Source organism: Phoca vitulina, unplaced genomic scaffold, assembly GCF_004348235.1.
Source record: "Phoca vitulina isolate PV1807 unplaced genomic scaffold, GSC_HSeal_1.0 scaffold85, whole genome shotgun sequence".
NCBI lineage: Eukaryota > Metazoa > Chordata > Mammalia > Carnivora > Phocidae > Phoca > Phoca vitulina.
Window position 1 is genome coordinate 1,168,445 of NW_022589788.1, and position 22,760 is coordinate 1,191,204.

The 22,760-nt window shown below is 52.5% G+C and overlaps 1 protein-coding gene across 1 annotated transcript in view; it reads right to left on the reverse strand.

Annotated features, from left to right (window-relative positions):
* Positions 1–456: 456 nt before the first annotated feature.
* The window catches only part of NELFA (negative elongation factor complex member A), a 22,889-nt gene continuing 585 nt past the window's right edge, over positions 457–22,760 (reverse strand). Inside the window, exons 2-11 of the mRNA XM_032395570.1 lie at positions 8,268–8,439; positions 6,731–6,892; positions 5,507–5,596; positions 3,888–4,018; positions 3,724–3,793; positions 3,305–3,393; positions 2,530–2,641; positions 1,565–1,842; positions 1,310–1,409; positions 457–1,189 (exon numbers count right to left, since the gene is read on the reverse strand). Of these exons, the coding sequence (XP_032251461.1) occupies positions 1,005–1,189; positions 1,310–1,409; positions 1,565–1,842; positions 2,530–2,641; positions 3,305–3,393; positions 3,724–3,793; positions 3,888–4,018; positions 5,507–5,596; positions 6,731–6,892; positions 8,268–8,439 (1,389 nt within the window). The 3' untranslated portion in view covers positions 457–1,004. The remainder of the gene's footprint in view (positions 1,190–1,309; positions 1,410–1,564; positions 1,843–2,529; positions 2,642–3,304; positions 3,394–3,723; positions 3,794–3,887; positions 4,019–5,506; positions 5,597–6,730; positions 6,893–8,267; positions 8,440–22,760) is intronic.

Here is a 22,760-nt window from a genome sequence, read left to right on the forward strand (position 1 = left end):
TTATTTTATATGGGATTGCATTTTGAAGTTTGGGACTTTTTCCCACTTTTCCAGTTCCTTTGGCACCTGGCACAGCCCTGACATGCCCCCGTCCCGCTCGCGACTTGCCAGGGAGAGGCTGACGGGGCCTCGGGAGGTTCAGCCAATACCAGACACAGTAAGTGGGGCTCTCCTTCTAGAAAAATGCCCACCCCCTTCTTGGGGTAAATAATTTGATTACCAAAAATCCCCATTAAAGGAGAAACGGTCAGGAGAGGAGCTGCCGACTTCTCAGCTGGCGCTCGCTCAGCTCCAGGTCCTCTGTCTTCTCCGATAGAGAGCCTCTGGCCGTGTCCGCGGGGGGTGACCGTCCTGCGGCCCCCACCCGCCCCCCACCCCGAGAGGGCTTTGTGGCCCTGGAGCAGAGAGGCCAGGCTGGCCCGAAACACAGCTCCGGAGCTTTCTTTAGAAAAGCTATACTTTAATTACTCGGATCGTTTGTACAATGAAAACAGGCACCAGAAGACTGGTCTCAATGCTCACAACCGTACAAAAGACAAATACAAAACCTGCGCGTGGCGTGTGCGGCCCGGCGTCTCCCGCTCCGGGGCACGTGGCAGGCCGTCCCCACCCCGTTCTCAACTGTGCTGGGCCTCACTTTGGTCCCCTCAACCTCGTGGGACGGGAAGAGCGGCGCACTAGCAAGGAAGAGCCCTCCCTCACGGTCAGTGGAATTTAAGAAAAAATAAAAAAAAGATAAAAGTCTAACAGGCAGAGCTGTCGCTAAAATTAGGAAGTTATAACTTTTTTGGTTAACTTTAACATTCAAAAATGCAATATTGAATCCAAAAAAGTATCTGAAATCACACAAAAGGTAACCCATATTAAAATTTAAAAAATAAGTCCAGAACACCCCCGAGAAATGAACCTAAAAGCTTCCGTGGGCTGGGGCTCGGCAGCAGTCGTGGGCCGGTCACAGGTCGTCCCTCAGCCCCGCAGTGAAGGCGGGCGGGGGCGGGGGGCCCCTAGGACACATTGGCCATGGGCTTGTACTTCTTGAAGCGCGTCCACTGGCCCGTGGCATAGTTCATCTCGAACACGGTGTCCACCAGCATGGTGGTGCTGCCCTGGCCGTCCGACTTGGGCAGGTCCTCCGTGTGCTCGCTGAGCTTGATCTGGATCACGTCGCCCTGCTCCTGGCACGGGTTCTCTGTGGAGGGCAGGGGCTGCTGGGCGGGGCACTGGGGGGGGGTGGCGGGGAGCCCGTTTCCCCCACCCTGCGGGGGGGCCCTCACCCCCCACCCCCTCGGGGCCGGCCGCGCACACCCACCTCGGGAGCCGGCCATGAAGCCCAGGATGAGGGCCTTCTCGGGCCGCGTGACTTTGTTGGCCGTCTTGAACATCTCCTGCGCGGCGAACATCTGCTCCCTCTGCAGGCGTGGGGAGGGGGGTGTGGGTACCCAGGCCCAGCCAGCGCCCCGCCCGTGTCCACCTGGAGGCCCCTGCCAGGCGCTCTGCAGGTGTGGGTGGCTGAGGCCGCACGCCCTTCCTGGTGGCTGTCGCCTGTCACCTAAGGCACACCTACCGTGAGCGACAGGTTCTTCTTGGGCTGCTGCTGGGCAGGGGGCTGGGTCTGTGGGGTGACCATGGCCACCGGAGGTGTCTGGGCGGCCGGGGTGACGGCTGGAGGCGTGGTGGGCGTCAGCGGGGAGGTGGGCGTCGAAGGCGCAGATGCGGCCGGGCTCGGGCCGCTGTTGTACATGGGGGCCCTCTGCTTGAACTGCGCCGGCAGCGCGGGGCTGGGGGCACTGGGCTCCTCGGGCGGCCGGCTGGCCTGCAGGCCGGCTTCCCGAGAAGACGGTGCTGTGAGCACAGCAAGATCTGGTGAGGGGGCCGGCCGGGCCCGGGGACCCCCGCCCCCACCGCCCCGCTCGGGAAAGTGGGCAGGCTCTGCCCCACCTCCCAGGCCCCGACCACTCGACCCTGCTCACCCTGAGACCTCGGCTCCGGGTCCCCACGGCGGGGGACAGAGACCCCCACCTTGGAGCCAAAGGTCTCCGGCTGCCCCAGGCCCGCAGATGAGCTGCGAGGCCCGGGGCCCTCGCCCCCACCCACGGCCCTGGTAAGACAGGGAGGCCGCTGGCCCCCGCGGCCCTTCTCTGGCCACTTGCGCTGCCGGGACCAAGCCCTGGTGGGCAAAGCCAAGCCCAGTGGAGTGAGAGCCCCAGAGGCGAGGCCATTACCCTGGGTCCTCCTCTTCTTCAGAGAGGCCGGGACCGTGAGGGGACCCCTGAGCCCCGAGGCACGGTCAGCCAGGCCACCCCCTGCCCCCAGCAGAACGTGCTCCCGCCGCACGATGCAAAGGGGCCGCTGCCTGTTTGCTCCCAGAAAAGGCAGAGCAGGTGAAAACTTTGGGTTCGTTCCTGGAAACTCGTGCCAGCAGGTCAGCAGCAGCGACGGCTCAGGAAGAAGGACACGGCAGCCCCGTGGCAGCGAGTCCGAGGCAGATGCCGCTCCGCCCCATCCCCAGCGGGCAGGCAGGGAGCTCACCTGCCGGGCTCTCGGAGCTGGGGACGTAGGACGAGGCCGGGACCGCGCTGGGGGTGGCAGGCAGGTAGCTCGTGGAGGGCAGGGCCGGCTCGCTGTTCAGGGACCCGAGTTTCTGGAACACAGAGTTTACGGTCCCTCCTGGAGGCGGGGGGGCGGGCCGGCTCCGGCGTGAACCTCCGTCCCCAACGCTGCGGCAGGACAGCGGGCTCCGCGCTCCTCGGGAGCTTCCCAAAGCAGCCGCCGCTCAGGAGAGGAGGAGGTGGTTCGAGGTGTCCTCTTACCACAAAGCAAGCGACGACGGGAAGACTCCCTCGTTGCAGGAAATGAGGGAACAGCCCCGCGACAGGAAGAAGCTAAGCCACTGCCCAGAAACAGCCGTGGCCCCGGGGCCTCCCTCCAGCCCTCGCCCGTGGCCTTGAACCCACGCGCAACACGCGCACGGCCCGCGGGGACCAGACTCCCAAGCAGCAGGCCGTGTGGCCGCTGACCTCCCCAGTGACGGGCCGACGGCCAGCGCGCGCCCTCTCCCCCTCCCTCCCACCCGCAAGGCCGGCACTGCCGCCTCCACCGGACAGAGGGGAAACCGAGGCACAGCAGTGAGGAGACTCGCCAAGGAGCCCCCCAGAGAGCACACGCGATGCCCCCCGTCAGGGCCTCCGGCCGGCGCCGCCACCCACAGGGCACGTTGTGTGGCTACCCCCGGGACGAGAGGGAGCGCGCACGACGGCGCGTGAGGGGCCGGGGGGCAGACGGGCCATCGGGGACGCAGCCCCACCTGTGTGGACACCAGGCCAGCCGCGTAATCCGGGGTGGCGTTCTCCACGACGGTCTCCTCCTTGGCCGGCTTTTCCACCACCTCCGCATCTGCCGACAAAGCAGAGTCCTCGCCGGTGCCCCCACCAGCGCGGCAGCCCACGTGCGGGTCCCCGGGGTGCAGGAGGGGCCCCGCCAGCCGCGCAGCCCCAGCCAGCGGCCCGCAACGCCTCGCCGAGCGCGCGCTTCAAACCCAGTCTCCGGGCAGAGCGCGCGGGGAGCTCGTTTCGGCAAAGGTCTGCCACGTGTGATCGCGGCTCCCCCGTTAAGGACCATCTGGTCCCGACACGAAGGCCGCCGGCGGCGCGAGACACGGAAGAGGGAGCGGTCGGGGGCGCGGGCCCGAGCCGCACGAGCCTGCAGGGAGCCCCGCGTACATACCCAGCGTCTTCCTCCTCCTCTTCGCCTCCCGGCCGGCGCCCACCATGTCCAGCTCGGAGATGTCGAGCAGCTGCCGAAACAGACAGAGGCCCGCCCGTGACCGCCGTGGGAGGGGCGCCGGGCCGCGCTGCCGGGGCCGCGGACGCCAGCGGGGAAGTGCCCACCTTCACTCCCCTCTCCTTCCGCAGCGGCGTCCTCGAAGGCGGGATGGGGGTCCGGTTCCCGGCAGGGCTGAAGACACTGGGGGCCGTGGGACTTCGGAAGGGCGCCTGCTTCGGGATGCCTTTGAGCGGGGCTGCGGAGAGGACAGCGCCCGTCGGTGGCCGCCTGGGACGGGGCTGCCCCGCACAGCAGGACTCTGGGGAGTGGCTTGTCCCCTGCCACTTCCACGCTGTTCCACAAGAAGCAGAGGCCGCTCCGCCAGCCCCCTGGACGGGAGCGAGGCCCAGGGCCCCCCCCGCCCCCCGCGAGCCCGTCAGATGCTCAGCAGGCATGACCCCGATTCCCACGGACTGGCTGGGTCTCTGAGGTGCTGCAAGTGATGTCACCAGGGCACCGGTGACCCCGGGCCTTAGGGGGTGAGGGGCCACCTCTCCAGGGAGCCCAGCACTCAGGCGTCAAGTCAAAGAGCGAGGTCATGGGTAGTGATGACATCACAGCCGATCTATGACATTTTTGCCAAAAACACCAAAAAACAAAGCTGCCACGCCCACACCCACCCACCACCCCGGGACTCAGCCTGGCTTCCTTCTCGCACCTCCCGGTGATCAGGTCCATCCACGGCTAGGTGCCCAAACGCCCTGCAGACAAAATCCCCCCCCGCCACCGAGTCTGGTCCCCAGTCTGTCGAAACGGACTCGCCTGGCACACAGGGACGGTGCCTCCCGAACAGGGCCCGCCCCCGTCCCCGGGCATCTGGCGCCTCCCCCCCACCGCCTCCAGGCCCCCATCTCAGCGCTCGAACACAGAGCCACGCTCCCATCTCACACTGTGATGCGGGCGCCGCCGGCAGGACCGGGGAAGCACGCTGGACCTTGAACTGGACGCTGTGTCAAGGGCACAGTGACCACGCCGCTGCCCTCAGGACCTCGCTGGGCTAGGCCCTACAGAACGGGACCTCCCCCGCCAAGGCTTCCCTCTGGGCTCCAACAGGTGCGTGCATCTCAGGTGACCCAGCTTCCCTGCTGTTCGGTCGGCCCTGGGCCCCGGGACGCGGGAGAATGGCCGTTCTGCCCTCTTGCCCTTTGGGTTTTCTGTCCAGTGCCTTCTGGGGACAAGGCCCAGGGCAACCGGGCTTTCTCGTCACAGCATCTGTTCTGTTTGTGTGCAGGGCTGTTTCCAACCCTGAGGGAGGCGGGAGGTGCGGCCTGACAACACGACCTGGGGCCACCACCTCCATCTGCGGGGGCGCCCCCTCCCTCCCCCCACAGAGCAGGTCCGGCAGCGACCCACACCGACCCACGCCCGCCTGTGCTCGCGACACAGAGAGGCGGGGAAACCAGCGTTTCCCTCAAATTCTGGTCAGGCTCCTCTTAGCGTGTTCACACATGAACTTCCAGGTCCTTCTGCAAGTGGAAAACCTGAACTCAACCCTGGGCTCTCTCCTCATTTCACGTGTTCCCTTCACCAGCACACAAGGCGCCTTCGGGGCCTGTGGCCCGCACAGATCTCAACACTTAAACGACGCTGCTAACAAGGAAGGACCGGGACTCAGGCCGAGCCCCAGGCTCCGACAGACCAGGGACAGCTCAGACCTGGGCCTGCCCCGGAGCGCGCGCCTTACTTGTGGTGTCCATCTTCCGGAGCAGCCCCCGGCCCTTGGTGTGGAAGGGCACCCCCGCGCTCCTCTTCAGCTGCTGGGCTGTCTCGGTGGCTGTAAGAGGGTTGCATCAGGTGAGCCCCGCGCCCGTCACCGCAGGGGCGCGACGCCTCACTGAATCTGCTCCCGAAGAAGGCAGATCTGTACGCGCTGGTACAGACACAGGGCCCTCTTTTCCTAAATAAGCATCACGCGTTCCCGAGGAGCCCAGCCCCGCTTCCAACGTCCTGTTCTCTGCTTAGCAAACCCTACTCTCAAGGAAGCAGAGCCAGGGGGCAGAAAGAACCGCACTCCAGACGCCCCAAAAGGGGCTTTCTGTCTCGCCGGTGGGCCGGAGGGAGGCCCCACGGGCCCGGTGGAGCATCCTCACCGGCAGTCACCGGGCAAGGTATGCTGTTTCTCCTCACAGATGCATACATACGAGGAAGGAAACGAGAATTTCCTGAGATGGCTCGGTGGGGACGGGAGAAGGGGAAGGTGGACCGCCAGGCGGCGGGGGGGGGGGGGGGGGGGGGGGGGGCCTGGGCCTGAGCCTGCGCCCCGTCCTGCTGGCTCCGTGAAGCCACAGAGCAGCCCTGGACCCAGGACGCCAGGTTCTTGGCAATCAGGGCATTTATGTACATGGTTCATACCAAGTCCATGGCCGTTCAAAATAAAAGCTAACTGAAATCTGAGTTTTGCCATTTGGTTGAAGGACTCCATTCCCTTGCCTTTTTATCTGGCAAATATCTTCCACACGCATTTGATACGCCACTATTTGAGAAAACATTAAATAAAATGGCCAAACATCTTTAAGGTCAAAGGGACATCATCTGCTACTCCAGAAAAACACAAAATTACAAGAGTGAAGGCCCAGCCTTTCAGAAAGCCCTCAGAGGCCGCCTTTCTCACTGCCCAGGTGACTCGGTTTGTAGATTTCATTTTTGTAACAAAGATTACAGACACTTTAACCTAAAAATTCTGTTCTAAAGCAGACTTCAGAACACAGTTTAGCGTAGCAGTAATAAATTTCTAAAAAAAGAAAACAACCCAAAACTTTATGTAGCCACTGTCTTGAACGAAGTTTCTTAAGATCTAAAGGAACTCTAGAAATCACCACCACGGAGGAAGACAGAAGCGCGATCTGAGCTGTGGAGTCCCTAGCGCTGCTGGGCCTCCGAGGCGGGGGGGGGGGGGGGGGCCACTCACATTTCTGCAGGAGCTCCGCCCTCAGCGTAGCGCTCTTCGGTTTCCTTTTTAACTGAAAGTGTTTCACTGGGGGAGTGAGGGGTCCGGCGAGGGTCGTCAGGGCGTTTTTATTCAAGTACTGGCACTCCAGGGGCAGCATGGCGGATGCTTCACACTCGTTCACTGCTCATTCGAGAACCAACACGACACGTTAGGAGCTGCATCCCCCTCACCCGGCCACAGCTAGCACAGCTCACGTGAACACGTGAACCAAAATGCAGTCTCCTATTTATGGTCCTGGACCTTCCGCTTTGTTTTCAACACAGAAAACAAGTGCATGGCCTCCCCAGAGGCTCCTCTCCACCATCACCCGACAGTCAAGGCCGCCAGCGCGGCTGCTGGTCAGATGGGTGGCCCAGCCGCTACATCCTGGGCTTGCCTGCGCTCAGCCTGGCACCCCAGACGAACGTCAATACAACCATTTTTGGAAGGTGCTGGAAGCATCCCAAGGGCATCAGAAATGCTGAGACACGCCCCCAGCAGTAGGAAGGGAAAGTCTGTGGTGGTGACAGCCTGTGGTCGCTCCCGGCCCCTGCTGAATCCTGGCCCTCAGAAGCAGCACCCAGGCAGCTATCTGGCTCTGGGTGTTCACCCAGGAGTCCGAGCTCAGGAGAAACCCTGGGGGAAGGAGCTCAAAGCCAGCCCCCACTCTTCCTATGTACCCCTCCCCCGTGCCAGCCCCTCTAGGACCAGGCCCCCCAGGGGCCAAGGAGCCCACCTGCAACTGAAGACAGAGCAGGCCCTTCCCACCCAAGAGATGTCACCCAGGTGGGCATGGACCTCACGTGGACCCTTGTCAAGCTAAGCACCAGGACAGAGACGTCTTGGGTCTACTTCCCGGTGCTCCCGCAGCACCCGTGGAGTGTGTGGGCCATCAGAGATCCAGTGAAAACTGACAGTGTGACGGGGTGGTCCCCTCGTCAGGGGCCACCTGCCGGGGATGACGGTCCAGCCACTCGGCCTGCGGCAGCAGGGGCTCCGTCTCTAAGGGGCACGCCAGATCCAGTTCTCCAAACGAGGAGAGGAACCTGGGGAGGAGCAGCCTGCCTCCTCCTCTGTGTTCCTTCTGACCGTTTGAGAATATTTCCTAAATGGTTTTCAGCTCACTTTCAAAACAACTGAACTGGTGATATTTTCAAGACACATTTCTGAGCACCTACTCTGTGCCAAGGAATGTTCTAGGCTCTGAAGTTGCAACCTGAAGGGGCAGAACCCATGGCCTCAATGAGCTGAGCAGGGAGAGCGTGCACGTGAACGCGAAAACAGTAATAAATCTCAGATACAGCAAGTGCGGTGAGCAGCGGCCTGTCCCAAGCTTGTTTCTCAAAGACTCTGTGCAGCTGGAAGCTGGGGGGCAGCGTCCGGGGCGGCAGGGGCGGGCTGGGTACACAGCGCGCAGCACAAAATGCCACGCTCTAGACGCCAAATTCACTCCAGAAAAGAGGTTGAAAGGAAGACCTGTTTCCCTCCTCCCAGCATAAAACACACACACAAATACCCTTTTCTCTAAGTTCTCCTAAAATATCTTGAACGTTGGGATTCTGCTCTTCGAGGTCAAGGTTAAGCGAGCCTGTGTCGGGAAAGGACTTCAGGATGTCAGCTACCATGAGAACCCAGGGGTCCGAGTCCAGGGTGGCCAGCTGGATAATCTCCGCCAGGGCGCCCTTCATCTGCCGAGAAAGGAGAGACAGTAGTCCTGAGCGGGGGCCCCCAAGAGATGCACCCCCTGCCCGCCCCTCCCGGGAACGCCCCCCCCACCACTCTGACACGCGCCCCGCCTTGCTCCGGACGGGAGGACGGAGTTGGGCAGAAGCCAGCGTCCCTGCACCTTTGTTTTTAAACAGAGGGGAGGGGCGCCTGGGTGGCTCAGTTGGTTGAGCGTCTGCCTTCGGCTCAGGTCATGATCCTGGAGTCCCGGGATCGAGCCCCACATCGGGCTCCCTGCTCAGCGGGGAGTCTGCTTCTCCCTCTGACCCTCCCCCCTCTCATGCTCTCTCTCTGTCTCATTCTCTCTCTCAAATAAATAAATAAAATCTTTAAAAAAAAAAAAATTAAAAAAAATTAAAAAAAATAAACAGAGGGGAGCCCCCTCCGCATCCCGCTGTAGCTTCTGCGGGGCACACGAAAGCATCCCACCTCTACAGCAACTGCCTCCAGCCCGGCCCCGTCCTCTCGGGAACCTGCGGGCTCTCCTCCCTCTGTGCCCCCCACCCACGGCCATCCCGCTTCCCCGGGCTGCCACAGCCTCTGCCGGCTTGCGACGCCCACTCACACTGATGCCCCCACCTGGGCCTGTTGCCCGCCCACCCTCCCCTGGGGGCCGCATCTCCCCACAGCCTCCGAGATGGCTCCCAGCGGCACCCAGGCCCCTCGTGTGCCCACGCAACAGCAGACGGGAAGGCTGTCCAAAGACGGGCACTGCCTTTGAGTGCACGCTACCCAGAACCTACGGCAGGCCGCCAACACCCCTGCTTAGGAAACCTGCGGAGGGGGCACCTCCGGGATGGGGAGGCCGGCCCACGGTCCTGGGAGCACTGACGGAGGCGGCCTGGCCACGCGCAGCAGAACAGAGGGCTGGGGAAGGGGCAGAAGGCGGCGCAGAGCTCCTGCTGCGTGACCCCCCCGCCCTGTCACGCCGCCGCTCCGGAACAGGCCAGAGCCCGGGGAGGCCCAGACGGAGCTCCTTTCCATTCCTCAGATGTGAGATTCGTCACTCCTGGCCTGACGGAGTCACCACACCCAAGTGCATGTCGGGTCCCACCCACCAGGGGAGAGGCACCCCTGCCCCGAGCTCAAAGCTCCAAGGTGTTCGATTCGGACACTGGGCGCCCCCTGTCGGCCACACACAGGACCGGGCACCAGCTGACAGGTTCTAAAGGCCATCTCTTGAAAGATGCAGAAGTATGTTCTTTTCATGGCAAAAACTGTAAACATTTATTTTTTAACATCTGTGGTGGGGGGCGTTTTATTGTTACAGAAGAATGGCCCCACCCACCACCTTCCCCCTTTCCTTTAGCTAAGCTATAAGCTCTGTCCTACATTAAAAACAAAAAGGCACAAAATGAAAATTTAAACAATTTTGCTTGTCTCTTACTACAAAGAGTTAAGGATAAAAACAGGTCTCAGGCAAACTAAAATTATATATAAAAAAATTACTCCTATCTAAATGTGTCTTCAGTGGCTCAGTAAGATGGCAGGTTCCACCGTCAACGATCACCCCCAAAGCACTGGGAACAAGAAACACAGACTGTGTATGTGAGGAAAGTCCTGAGCGCCCATACTCGCAGAGGACAATGCAGGGAGGGGAGAGGCCGCAAAGGTGATGTGGGCCCCACGGGCCGGCACACCTCACACACCCGGAGACGAGCATCAGAAACATGGGCGACGGTCAATGCTGGCAAAGGGGCAGAGAGACTGGAGCCCTCTGGACACACTGCTGGGCACATGGCACTGGGAGCCGGGCTGGCGGTTCCTCAAAGAGACGAGCATGGAGACCAACCAGCTACAGTGTATCCTACGGGGCAGGGGAAAGAATGAGGCCCCCACACACGCACCACTGATACAGAAGCCTCACAAGATGAGGTTTACCATGAACCAGACCCCCCTAATGACCTACCCATTCTACAGACCCCGAGTCTCTCCCGAGAGCCACAAAAGGTGGGGTATGTTAGGAACACAGACACAAGCAAGACATAAGACCTGGTCTCAAGACGCTCACAAGTGAGCACAAGATAAACAGAGAATCCACTTGTGTTCATGAAAGCCTAGTGTTCTGGGGCGCCTGGGTGGCTCAGTCGTTAAGCGTCTGCCTTCGGCTCAGGTCGTGATCCCGGGGTCCTGGGATCGAGCCTCATTTCGGGCTCCCAGCTCCGCGGGAAGCCTGCTTCTCCCTCTCCCACTCCCCCTGCTTGTGTTCCCTCTCTTGCTGTGTCTCTCTCTGTCAAATAAATAAAATCTAAAACAAACAAACAAACACACACAAAAAAAACCCCACTAAATCTTCACCAAGAATCCTACCTTCAGCCATGTTCTCATGGTAGGCTTTCACTGGTTTCTGGGGGAGACAGATGCTTGAATAAGAAGCTTCCAGTTCTTGTAGGAGGGCAACCTGGCATGGGCCACTGGGACGTCGCATGCCCTCACGCGTGCGTGTGCTCACAGGCTCTCCCTCTCTCTCTCTCTCTCTCACACACACACACAAATCCATGAGAAAGAAAGCTGGCCTGCATCTAAATGCATGGTTGGAGACAGATCCGGGACTCAGGAAAATAAAACTGGCTTCCAATCTCACAGCATTAAAGACCCATTAGTGAATGGAAGGACTACAAAGTGAAGAGAAATGAGAGAGGCACATATAACGGTTTCTTAAAAAAAAGCACAAACCATAAACCAAAAAATTTATTACTGTGTATTAAAATGAAAGATTTCTGTTCCGTGAAGGGCAAATGAAAAGGTTCACAGACAGGTAACAGAATGGCAGATGCCATCTGTAATGTTCAAAACCAGCAGTGTTTACGATCTAAAGTATATACAGTCTCTGCAAATCAACAAGACAGCAACCCCAATAGAAACAAAGGCAGATGCTATTCCTTTTAAGATTTTATTTATTTATTTGTCAGAGAGAGAGGGAACACAAGCAGGGGCAGAGGCAGAGGGAGAAGCAGGTTCCCCACCGAGCAGGGAGCCCGATGCGGGGCTCCATCCCAGGACCCTGGGATCATGACCTGAGCCGAAGGCAGACGCTTCACCGACTGAGCCACCCAGGCGCCCCCAAGGCAGATGCTATTCACAGGCAATGAATAAGGCAGAAATTTGAGAAGGCAGTGAACACAGGAATAGCCGCCTCAAATGAACACAAGGTAGCACTTTCCAACCATCTGATCCACAAAAACAGAAAAGTGGACAAACCCGAGAGGGAAGGGTGGGGGGACACAAGTGCCATCAGGCATTGCAGGTGGGAGTGTGGATGGTACAGTGTCACCACTTAAGCAGATGTGTTCTATGACCCAACACTTCCACCCCTGGGCATAGATTCCAAAGAAATCTTCACAGTGACCCCTGGGTCAGAAGCTCTATGCTGTGGCACAGCTTGTCATAGCCGGGCTGGAGGCAGGAGGAGGAGGAGACGTGCACAGGGACGCCAAGCATGGGGCACAGCGGAGCAGGCCCGGAGTCTGCCCGTCTTTCTGTGGAGGGCCTGACAGTGCCTATTTAGGGCTTGTGGGCCACGTCAAAAAAGAAAGGAGTGACACACCTTGGAACGATCCCTTCACTAACGTGCCAACGTTCTTAGCTCACGGGCCTTACAAACACGTCACAGCCAGTTTGCCAACCCCGGGATTAGATGAAGAACAACACGAGTGAATCTTAAAAATAATGTTTTGTTTAAACACTCTGACTGAAGTACATAAGACAATATAATTTACATCAACTAAAAATAATATGCCCTGAAGGATGTGAACAGGTTCTTTATCAAAGAAGATTTGCGATACGAGACTGACGAGAGAAGATGCTCGGCGTCACTAGTGACTATGGAAACACTGAGCCCTAGGAGCATGCCTGAGAGGACAAGGACACTACCAAATGGAGAGCCCGGCAGCTGGAGCCCCGGCCACTGCCAGAGGGAAGGTAACACGAGACGGCCACCTTGGAGGGCAGCCTGCCAGTTTCTTTAGAAGTGAAATACAGAGGGGCGCCTGGGGGACGCAGTCGGTTAAGCATCTCTTGGTTGCGGCTCAGGTCCAGATCTCAGGGTCATGAGATCCAGGCCCGAGGCAAGCTCTGAGCTCAGCAGGGAGTCTGCCGGAGATTCTCTCTCTTCCCCTCCCCAAGTGCTCTCTCTCAAATAAATAAATCTTCAAAAAAAAAAAAAAAAGGGGGAAGTGAAACACACACCTAGCACCTAGCTACCCACCTCCTGTGTGCTTCCCCCGGAGAATGACAGTCCACACAAGGAGATACCCGTTTCTGGAGCGTGTCCACACGGAGGCAGCCTACTCAGCAGTCAGAGTTAAGAACTATAGGGGGCGCCTGGCTGGCTCCGTCAGAGCATGCAGCTCTTGATCTCAGGGTCATGAGTCTGAGCCCAGGCTGAATGTAGAGATTATTTAAATAAACTTGAAAAAAAGAAGTTAAGAGCTAGGGCACCTGGGTGGCTCAGCCAGGTAAGTGGCTACCTTTGGCTCAGGTCATGATCACAGGGTCCTGGGATCGAGTACCCTTATCGGGCTCCCTGCTCGGCGGGGAGTCTGCTTCTCTCTCTGCCTCTCCCCCTGCTTGTGTTTGTTCTCTCTCTCTGATCAATAAATAAATAAAAATCTTTTTTTTTTTAAGATTTTTATTTATTTATTTAACAGAAATAGCATAAGTAGGCAGAGCAGCAGACAGAGGGAGAGGGAGAAGCAGGCCCCCTGCTGAGCAGAGAGTCGGAGGTGGGGCTCAATCCCAGGGCTCTGGGATCATGACCTGAGCCGAAGGCAGCCACTTAACCGACTGAGCCACCCAGGCGCCCCAATAAATAAAAATCTTAAAAAAAAACTTAAAAAAAAGTTACGAGCTATTAGTATACATGGACACATGGGTTAATCTTAAAATTATGATGTTAAGTGAAAGAAGCCAGACCAAAAACATCACTCTGTATGATTCCATGTAAGTAATATTCTAGGAAATGCAAACTAATCTATAGTGACAGAAAGCAGTTGCACGGGAGAGGGACAGGGGAGCCAGATCGGGATCCGTCTGTCATCTTCTCCGAGCCAGTTTACAGGTGTGCAGAGGTCACATTACGTGCATTAAATACAGGCGGCTCAGGTCAATTACACCTAAAAGCAATACACGCACTTTTAAAGGACACATACAAAAAGACACATATTAAATAGAACAGAACTGCGGTGCCTGGGTGGCTCAGTGAAGTGTCTGCCTTCGGCTCAGATGGCTCAGGTCATGATCCCCGGCTCCTGCTCAGCAGGGAGCCTGCTTTTCCCTCTCCCTCTGCCCCCACTCTCTGTCCCCTCCCCCGCCTGTGCACACACGCTCTCTCTCAAATAAATAAATAAAATCTTTAAAATAAATAACGAGAATAGAACGGTTGGTGCCTGCGGAAATGTGGGAGCAGGGTGTGGGGGTAAAAGTAAGTGCCACAGCACAGGCTCTGTAGGAAGGAAGGAGGAGTCAGTAAACAGTTTAACCACAGACGAAGGAAGGGACGGGGTGGTAAGCTAGACACGATCCAGACCGTAAGAAAGAAAGGAAACCACTAGAAACTACAGAAGGGAGGCATTCGGCTCAGGAGACAGAGGGAAATCCCACACGCACCTCCCTGGAGAAGCAGACAACACGGGAGAGAAACTGAGGCAGAGGCCATCATGTGAAGGGATAACTGCTGAGATTTTCTAGAACAGACAGAAGATACCTGTAATTTCAAAAAGCCCACCAAAACACGCCATAGGAAAATGCAGGACTATAGAGTGACCCAGTGTCCTGGGCCGACGGTCTGAGGCCATCAGGGGGAAGCCTACAACCTGATGCGGGCTCCTGCTCGCTGTGGGACGGAGCTGCACCCCACAGGCAGAAAAGAAACAACAGAGGTGCTGGATGGGGGCGGGGGGGCAGGGCAGCAGAGTTTAGGTAAAATGTTAATGACGTGGTGAGTCCGTGTCAGAAGGTCTGTGTCAGAACCGTGATGTGGACCTGGGTGCAGCGTCCTTGAACACAACACAGGTGAGAAGTGAGGGTGTCACGTTCACACATTCCTATCTGACTCTCTGCCCCTGACTTGGAAAGTGAGGCTGTTCCTCTGTGTCTAAGTGTCAGATCCTCCAAGTAAAAGTGGGACATCTCATTCTCGTGGAGATGACTTCAAACAGCAAAGTTTCCGAGCCGTCATTTTGGACAGTGGGTTCTCGGTGAATGAGAGCCGCAGCGAGTAAAGGGTGCACAACGACCACCCTCCCAGTGGCATGCAGCGTGGCCGTGGGAGAAACCGCCTCGGGCTCACTCTGCAGCTGGCCTTATCCTTCTGATAGTCCAGCTGAGGAGTCTACAGCTCCCCAGTCCCTGAGCACCGGCATCCCTAGGACTCCCCCTGGTCATCTCATGAGTTGGTTAATTCTGCATAATAAACAGTACCTCACGGCCACCTCTGCTTCCCTGAAACTTCCACTGGTGCCAATGTCAACGTCTTAGACCAAAGTGATCACCGGTTTTATCCAGTACCAGCATTTATTATTTCCCAAACACCCTTTCAAATACAGCCAAAACATCAAGTCACTATTTACCTTTTAAGACACTTTGTAGTTTAGCAAAACACCTCATGTACATTGTCTCCCAAAATCATTAGCCTACATTTTCAAGACATCATTCTTACTTCCCTAACTAGATAAAAATTCTTAAGAGCAGGAGCCTCAACTGAATTCTGTACCCCTCACTAAATAAACCAAAGCAATGGATCATTCAAATCTCCCTTACTCCTCCCAGGTATTAGCTAAGAACTGTTGTTTACTTAGCTTTTGAGAGGAACAGATACATCACAAAACAAGTAAACTGGTTTCAGGATTCCATTAAGAAACACACGCTGTAGCAAATGCTATCTATGATGGTTAATTTGATTGGGCCAGGGGTGACCAGACATCTGCTCAAACAGAAGTTCTAAGTGTGTCTGGATGGGATTAACATCTGAATTGGTAGACTCAGTAAAACAGATTGCCCTCCCTAATGTGGGTGAGCCTCATTCATCCACTGAAGACACAACTCCAGCTTGACTGAGCTGGGACACTGGTCTTTCCCAGTCTTCAGATTTGGACGAAACACTCAATTCTTCTTGGGACTCCAGCTTGCTGGCTTTCTGACTAGCACTACACAGCAGCTCTCTTGGGTCTCAAGCATGCTGGCTGCAGATCTCAGGACTTCTTAAATTCCATAATCATGTGAGCCAATTCCTTTCAATAAAAGCCACCCCCCATATATGGCATATATACGTATTTATAGGGCGCACACACACACACACACACGCGCGCACGTGGACACACCCTACGGGTTCTGTTTCTCTGGAGAACTCTGCCTAATACAGTGTGGAACACATCTAGCCCAGTCATCTAGTCCCCCTGTATCTATGGTCCTATGTAGAAAACCTTAATCTTTAGAATAACATCCCAAAAGTATCAGACCCTTAAATAACTTAAGAACGATAACTAAGATAGCTAAGTGAATTAAGATGTTTTAGAAAATTTTCTTGGGGCACCTCACTGGCTCAGTTGGTAGAGCATGTGACTCTCAATCTTGCGGTGGTGAGTTTGAGTCCCACATTGGGTGTAGAGATTACTTAAAAATAAAATATAGGGGCTCCCGGGTGGCTTAATCGGTTAAGTGTCTGCCTTCAGCTCAGGTCATGATCCCAGAGCCCTGGGATCGAGCCCCACATTGGGCTCTCTGCTCAGCAGGGAGCCTGCTTCTCCCTCTCCCTCTGCCTGCTGTTCCGTCTGCCTGCTGTTCCGCCTGCCTGCTGTTCCGCCTGCCTGCTGTTCCGCCTGCCTGTGCTCTCTCTGTCAAATAAATAAAATCTAAAAAAATAAAAAATATTAAAAAAAGAAAAAATTTTCTTAACCCCAAGAAAATAAAAATGCTTTTCAGAAAAGTAAACTACCCAGAATTGCCTAATTGTTTTTCAATCCAGCTAGTAAGTTCTTAATTATAACTTCTTATTAATACAGAGGTGCCTGGCTGGCTCAGTTGGTAGAGCACGTAACTCTTGATCTCGGGGTCACTGAGTTCAAGCCCCATGTTTGGTATAGAGCTTACTTAAAAGAAAATAAAAAATTCTTGTAATATGGACAAAGTCCCAGAACTACATATATTGATATATATCAATGAAAAAAGCTGATATATCTATATTAAAGCTGGACAAAAAAAGACTTTAAGGACAAAACATTACCACATACAGAAATCTCTATATAAAGATCTATGGTTCAGTTTACCAGGCAACTATAACAGTTCTAAATTTGCATATACCTAATAACATAGCCTCAAAATACATAAAACAAAAGTTGATAAAACTATAAGGATATCATAATAGAGATCAACATACCCCCCTCTCTGATAAAATAGTTTTTTAAAAATCAGTAAGACTACAGTAGACCTATATAATACAATAAACAAATTGACCTAATGAACATATACTGGGTAGCGGATCTCAAAACTAGAGAATAAACATGCTTCTCAAGTTCAATCACAATGTTTACAACAACTGGCTATATATTTCGCCATTAAGCAAATCTTAAATTTCAAACAACTAAAATAACGTAGACTGTATTCTCTGACAAGTACTCAATACAGCTAGAATTCACTAACAAAAACATAACTATAATCTCTCCCTCTCCAATGTATGGAAACTAAGAAACAATTCTAAACTACACAGGATCAGTGAAGAAATCATCATAGAAATTAGGAAATACTGTGACTTAGTAACAAAAACGCTATTTATCAAAACTTGCAGGATGCAGCTAATGCTGGGAGTAGAAGAAAATTTATGGCTTTACACATATATTTTAGGAGAAAAGCTAAAAAATGAGGTCGCACTCAATCTCCAATTTAAGAGATTAGAAAAAGAACAAAATAAAAAAGAAAGTAGAAGGAAGAAAATAATGAAAGTGAAAAAAAGTAGTGAAACAGAAAACAATACATAACAGAGAATATCAACAAAGCCAAAAGTTGGTACTTTGAAGTCTTAGAAAATTGACAAATATCGGATGAATCAAGAAAAAGAAAAATGAGAGGAAAAAAAAAGAAAAATGAAAAAGGGAACATCACTGCACATGCTTCTGATATTAAAAAGATAAAAGGATATTAACTGTCATGCTAATAAATTTGGACTTTAAGTAGAAATGGCTAATCCTTTAAAAATATATATAACATTTAACCTTTACTTAAGAAGATTATAAAACCAAAAATCAATACTCAAAAATCTTCCCACAAAGAAAATCCAGGTCCCCCATATGGTTTTATTACTAAATTCTACCAAACATTTAGGAAGAAATAATTTGATTATTAAACTTTCCAAAGAAAAGGAGAACAGAGGATACATTACAATCCCTTTTATAAGGGTAGCATTAACTTCATGCCAAAATCTGACAAGACAATATGAAAAAGTAAAATTAGAGGGGTGCCTGGCTGGTGCAGTCAGTTAAGCACCCTACTCTTGGTTTTGGCTCAGGTTATGATCTCAGGGTCATGAGACCAAGCCCCACAATGGGCTCTGTGCTCAGCACAGAGTCTGCTTGAGATTCTTTCTCCCTCTTTGTCTGCCCCTCCTGCTCATGCTCTCTCTCTCTAAAATAGATAAATAAATCTTAAAAAAAAAAAAAAGATAAAGTAAAATTAGAGGTAAATTTCCCCCATGAACATAAATATACAATTCCTATACAAAATATCAGGACAACATAATCCAACAATATAAAATGGCTAAATTGGGGGCACCTGGGTGGCACAGTTGGTTGAGCCTCTGTAAGTTTCAGCTCAGGTCAGGATCTTGGGGTCCTGGGATCAAGCCCCACGTTGGGTTCTACACTCAGTGCAGAGTCTACTTCAAAGTGTCTCTCCCTCTGCCCCTTCCAGCCCATGGTGTTCTCACTCGCTCTCTCTCAAATAAATAAATAAATATTAATAAATAAATAAAAATAAAATGACTAAATTAGGTTTATACCTCAGGGATGCAAAGCTGGTTTACAACTAATGCTACTCCATAAATATGGTGAATTACATGCCAAGTGTAACAAATTAACCATTTTTTAAAACTCAAAACCCATTCATGTTCACACCACAGGATGGCTACATCAAAAAGACTGATGATAACAAAGGATGGGAAGGTCTGAGAAACTGGAACACTCAAAAATCACTCGTGTAAAATGTAAACATGCTGAAGCCACTGTGGAAAACAGTTTGGCAGTTCCTCAAAATAGTTATAATATGATCCAAGCAATTCTTCTTCTGGGCATATACCTGAGAATTGAAATCCAATGTCCACACTGAAAACATAGGTCTATAAAAACTTGTTATGAATTTTCACAGCAGCATTATTCATAAGAGTTAAAAAGAGTAAACAACCCAAATGTCCATCAACTGACAAATAATTGATGAATAAAATGTGGTCTATCAATACAGTGGAATATCATTCAGTTATAAAAAAGGAATGAAATAGAAACATACTATAACTTCAATGAGCCCCGAAAGTATTACACAAGTAAAAGAAGCCAGTCACAAGGACCACATAGTATATGATTCCATTCACACAGATGTCCAGAATAGATAAATCCCTAGACACAGCAGATTAGTGGTTGCCTCAGGCTGGAGAAGGTGGGAGTAGTGGTGGAGGGGGAGACTGCTAACAGGTATGGGTTTATTTTGGGGCTGATGAAAATGTTCTAAAATTGACTAGGATAATGGTTACACAACTCTGAATATACTAAAAACCACTGAATTATACATTTCAAATGAGTGAATTGTATGATATGTGAATTGTATCTCAATAGAACTCTTAAGAAAACTCATTCATGATTACAACTTTAAAAAAAATTTAGGAGCTCCTGGGTGGCTCAGTTGGTTAAGTGTCTGCTTTCGGCTCAGATCATGATCCTGGAGCCCCCGGATCGAGCCCCATATCCCATGTCGGGCTCCCTGCTCAGCGGGAAGTCTACTTTTCCCTCTTCCTCTGCTCCTCCCCCTACTCGTGCTCTCTTGCTCGCTCACTCTCTCAAAATCTTAAAAAAAAAAACAAAATTAAAAAAAATTTAGAAGTAGGGGCACCTGGGTGGCTCAGTTGGTTGAGTGTCTGCCTTCCGCTCAGGTCATGATCACAGGGTCCTGGGATTGAGCTAGCACCCGGCTCTCTGCTCAGCAGCAAGTCTGCTTCTCCCTCTCCCTCTGTGATCTCTCTCGCTCTCTCTCTCAAATAAATAAATAAAATCTTTTAAAAAAAAGATAGGGGCGCCTCAGTGCTCAGTCGGTTAAGCATCTGCTTTCAGCTCCGGTCATGATCCCCACTGCTCAGCGGGAAGTCTGCTTGTGCCTCTCCCTCTGCCCCTCCCCCCCAATTCATGTGCTCTCTCTCTTTCTCTCTCTCAAATAAATAAAATCTTAATGGGGCGCCTGGGCGGCTGAATCCATTAAGCATCTGCCTTCGGCTTAGGTCATGATCCCCGGATCCTGGGATGGAGTCCCCCATCCGGCTCCTTGCTCAGCAGGGAGCCTGCTTCTCCCTCTCCCTGCCGCTCCCCGCTCCCTTGCTTCTTTCTGTGTCAAATGGATTAAAAAAAAAAATCTTAAAAAAAAAGATAAATAAAAAATATATTAAAAATCTAGAAACAGAAGAGAATTTCCTTAACCAGATAAAATCTATCTACCAAAAATAATAGGAAACGTAATATTTATCAGCAAAACGGTCAAAGTTCTCATTGTGTGATGAGAAAAAAGACAATGTACTGGAGGGGTCCTGGTGGGTGCAGTAAGGCAAGAAAAAGTAGTAAAAAGTAATTGGTAAGAAATTAGTAAGTACACAGAAAAATAAAGAGTCAACAGGAAAATTATTGCAACTGGTAAGCTTTTAACAGAAGCTATTCACAAACTCATCTAAAAAAATGTATTTAACAGATACCATTTATGACAGCATGAAAAATATGAAATGTCTAATAACACATCTAACAGAAGATGGAAGATCTCTATGAAGAAAATCATAAAATTTTACAACAAATATTAAAGGAGATCTAAATAGAGAGGTATGCCCATATTCACAATTTATCAGATTCAATATTATTAAGATGATTTCACCCGAGAATGCACTATAAACTCAACTCAGTCTTAATCAAAATCTCAACATGATGTATGTGTAACCTGAGGAGTGAAGATTAAATATATATAGAAGTAGAAACAACTCAGAATAGCCAAAGATGCTGCTAAAGAATAAAGTGGGAGGGTCTGCGGTGAGCTGGCAAGACATTTGTATACAGTGGCAGTAACAGGACTTAGTGGGTTATTGGCACAGTGATATAGAAATAGCCTGAAGGAACAGAGCAGAGCCCAGGCACAAACCCACAGAAGTGACAGTGCAAATCAACAGGGAAAGACAGCTGCTTCAATAAATGGTGCTGGACTAATTAGACATCCATGTGGAAAACAAAATTGGACTCCCAGCTCCACACACTGGTCAATTCCAGGTAGACTGAAGACTCCAATGTGAAAGGCAAACTGAGCTGCTCAAACAGCACAGCAGGAGCGCCCTCCCTCCGGGCAAGGCACCACCACATCCTCAACAAGACAAACTCGGCCCCAATCACAGAGGAAGGCAAGACTGGCACGGGCACCCGGTTACAGCTGAGAGCGTCTGTACCTCCAAAGAGTCTGTGAAAAAGCCTACGTGAGGCTTAAAACTGGAAAAGAGCTGTAAAATATATAACTGAAAAAGAACTGCTAGCCAACATTTATATATATGTGTGTGTATATATGTGTGTATATATATATATATATATTATGGAAATTTAAAAAACTACATAGCAAAAAAAAAAAGACTGTCAGGAAAAAAACCCACAAATGATGTGAAGAGGTAACTCACAAAAAAGAAAATCAGTGAATAAATACACGAAAGGATGCTCAACCATGTTAGTATTAAGGCGAACACAAATCAAAACCACCCAACGTGGTGACTGTACTTACTAATACTGTACTGCATATTTGAAAGCTGCTAAGAGAAGTCTTCAGAGTTCTCATCCCCCCGCCCCCCGCCAAATTCTGCATGTATGGTAGACTTACCGTGCTGATCATAAGCAATATATGCAAACATTGTATCATTATGTTGCATGTCTGAAACTAACACTGTATGTCAGTTACACCAGGGGCACCTGGGTGGGACCAATTCTTGGTTTTGGTCAGGTCCCGATCTGAGGGTCCTGTGGTTGAGCCCCAGGAGGGGCTTCCTGCTCAGAGGGGAGTCTGCTTCTCCCTCTGCCCTCCTCCCTCACGTGCGTGCTCTCTTTCTCTCAAAGAAATAAGAAAATCTTAAAAAAAAAAACATTTAAAAATGGTGCAGGTACTTTGGGCAAAAACAAACAAGAGAAGCCACCGAACACCTTTATGCACCCAGCAAGCTGGCAAGTGTGGGTGAGGAGTTTAGTCTGATAACAACCACTCTGAAAAGCAAGGCGATCATCGCATCATAATGCGATGACCCCACAACCCCGAAGTTAGATACCGAACCCTAGAGAAGTCCGCGCTTCCTGACACCCTGATGCAAACACAATAACGCTGGCAACAGCATTACTCACAACAGCCAAAAGCTGTCCACACCCATGTGTCCCCGGGACAGGATGGATCAAGCGCTGCCCGCTCAGGGAAGGGAACACTATTCAGCACGGAAAATTAAGCGGGAGCCGCGGCAGCGCGGCCGCATCCAGCCGGCACCCCACGCGCCCAGCCCGGCCAGCCCCACAATGTGCACCTGTGCACGGGCTCCACCCGCCGCGGCGACGCAGAAACGACAGCAGTGTCCTCACAAAAACTGCAACGGCCGTGGCACAAAGTTGAAGCAACCACGGGGCTTCAGTATCTGGAAAAGCTACTTTACCTCGCACGAAAAACGACACAATATGCCGTATGGAAAAAAGCAGAAAACAAATCTCACACCCACTCATTCGAACAACGTGAAGTGTTCGTGCGTGGAGAGAATCCAAAGAATACGGGGCCCTGAACAAGCGGCTATTCCGTAAGATGCCCAGAACAGAACCCGGAGTCCGCCGCGCTCCCCGGCCCGGATCCCGGCTCCGGCGGCTCCCCAGCCTCCTCTCCCGGCCGGTGGGCTCCAGCCCCTCCCCACCAGCAAGCCGGGCGCGGGGACGGTGAGGCCTGTGGGGCAGACGGTCCGGAGACAGGCAGGCCTGACCCGGGAGGAGAGAAAGAGGATCCGTGGGCAGGGGGCGTGAGGGTCGGGGACGAGGGTCCCGGGGCGGGAATG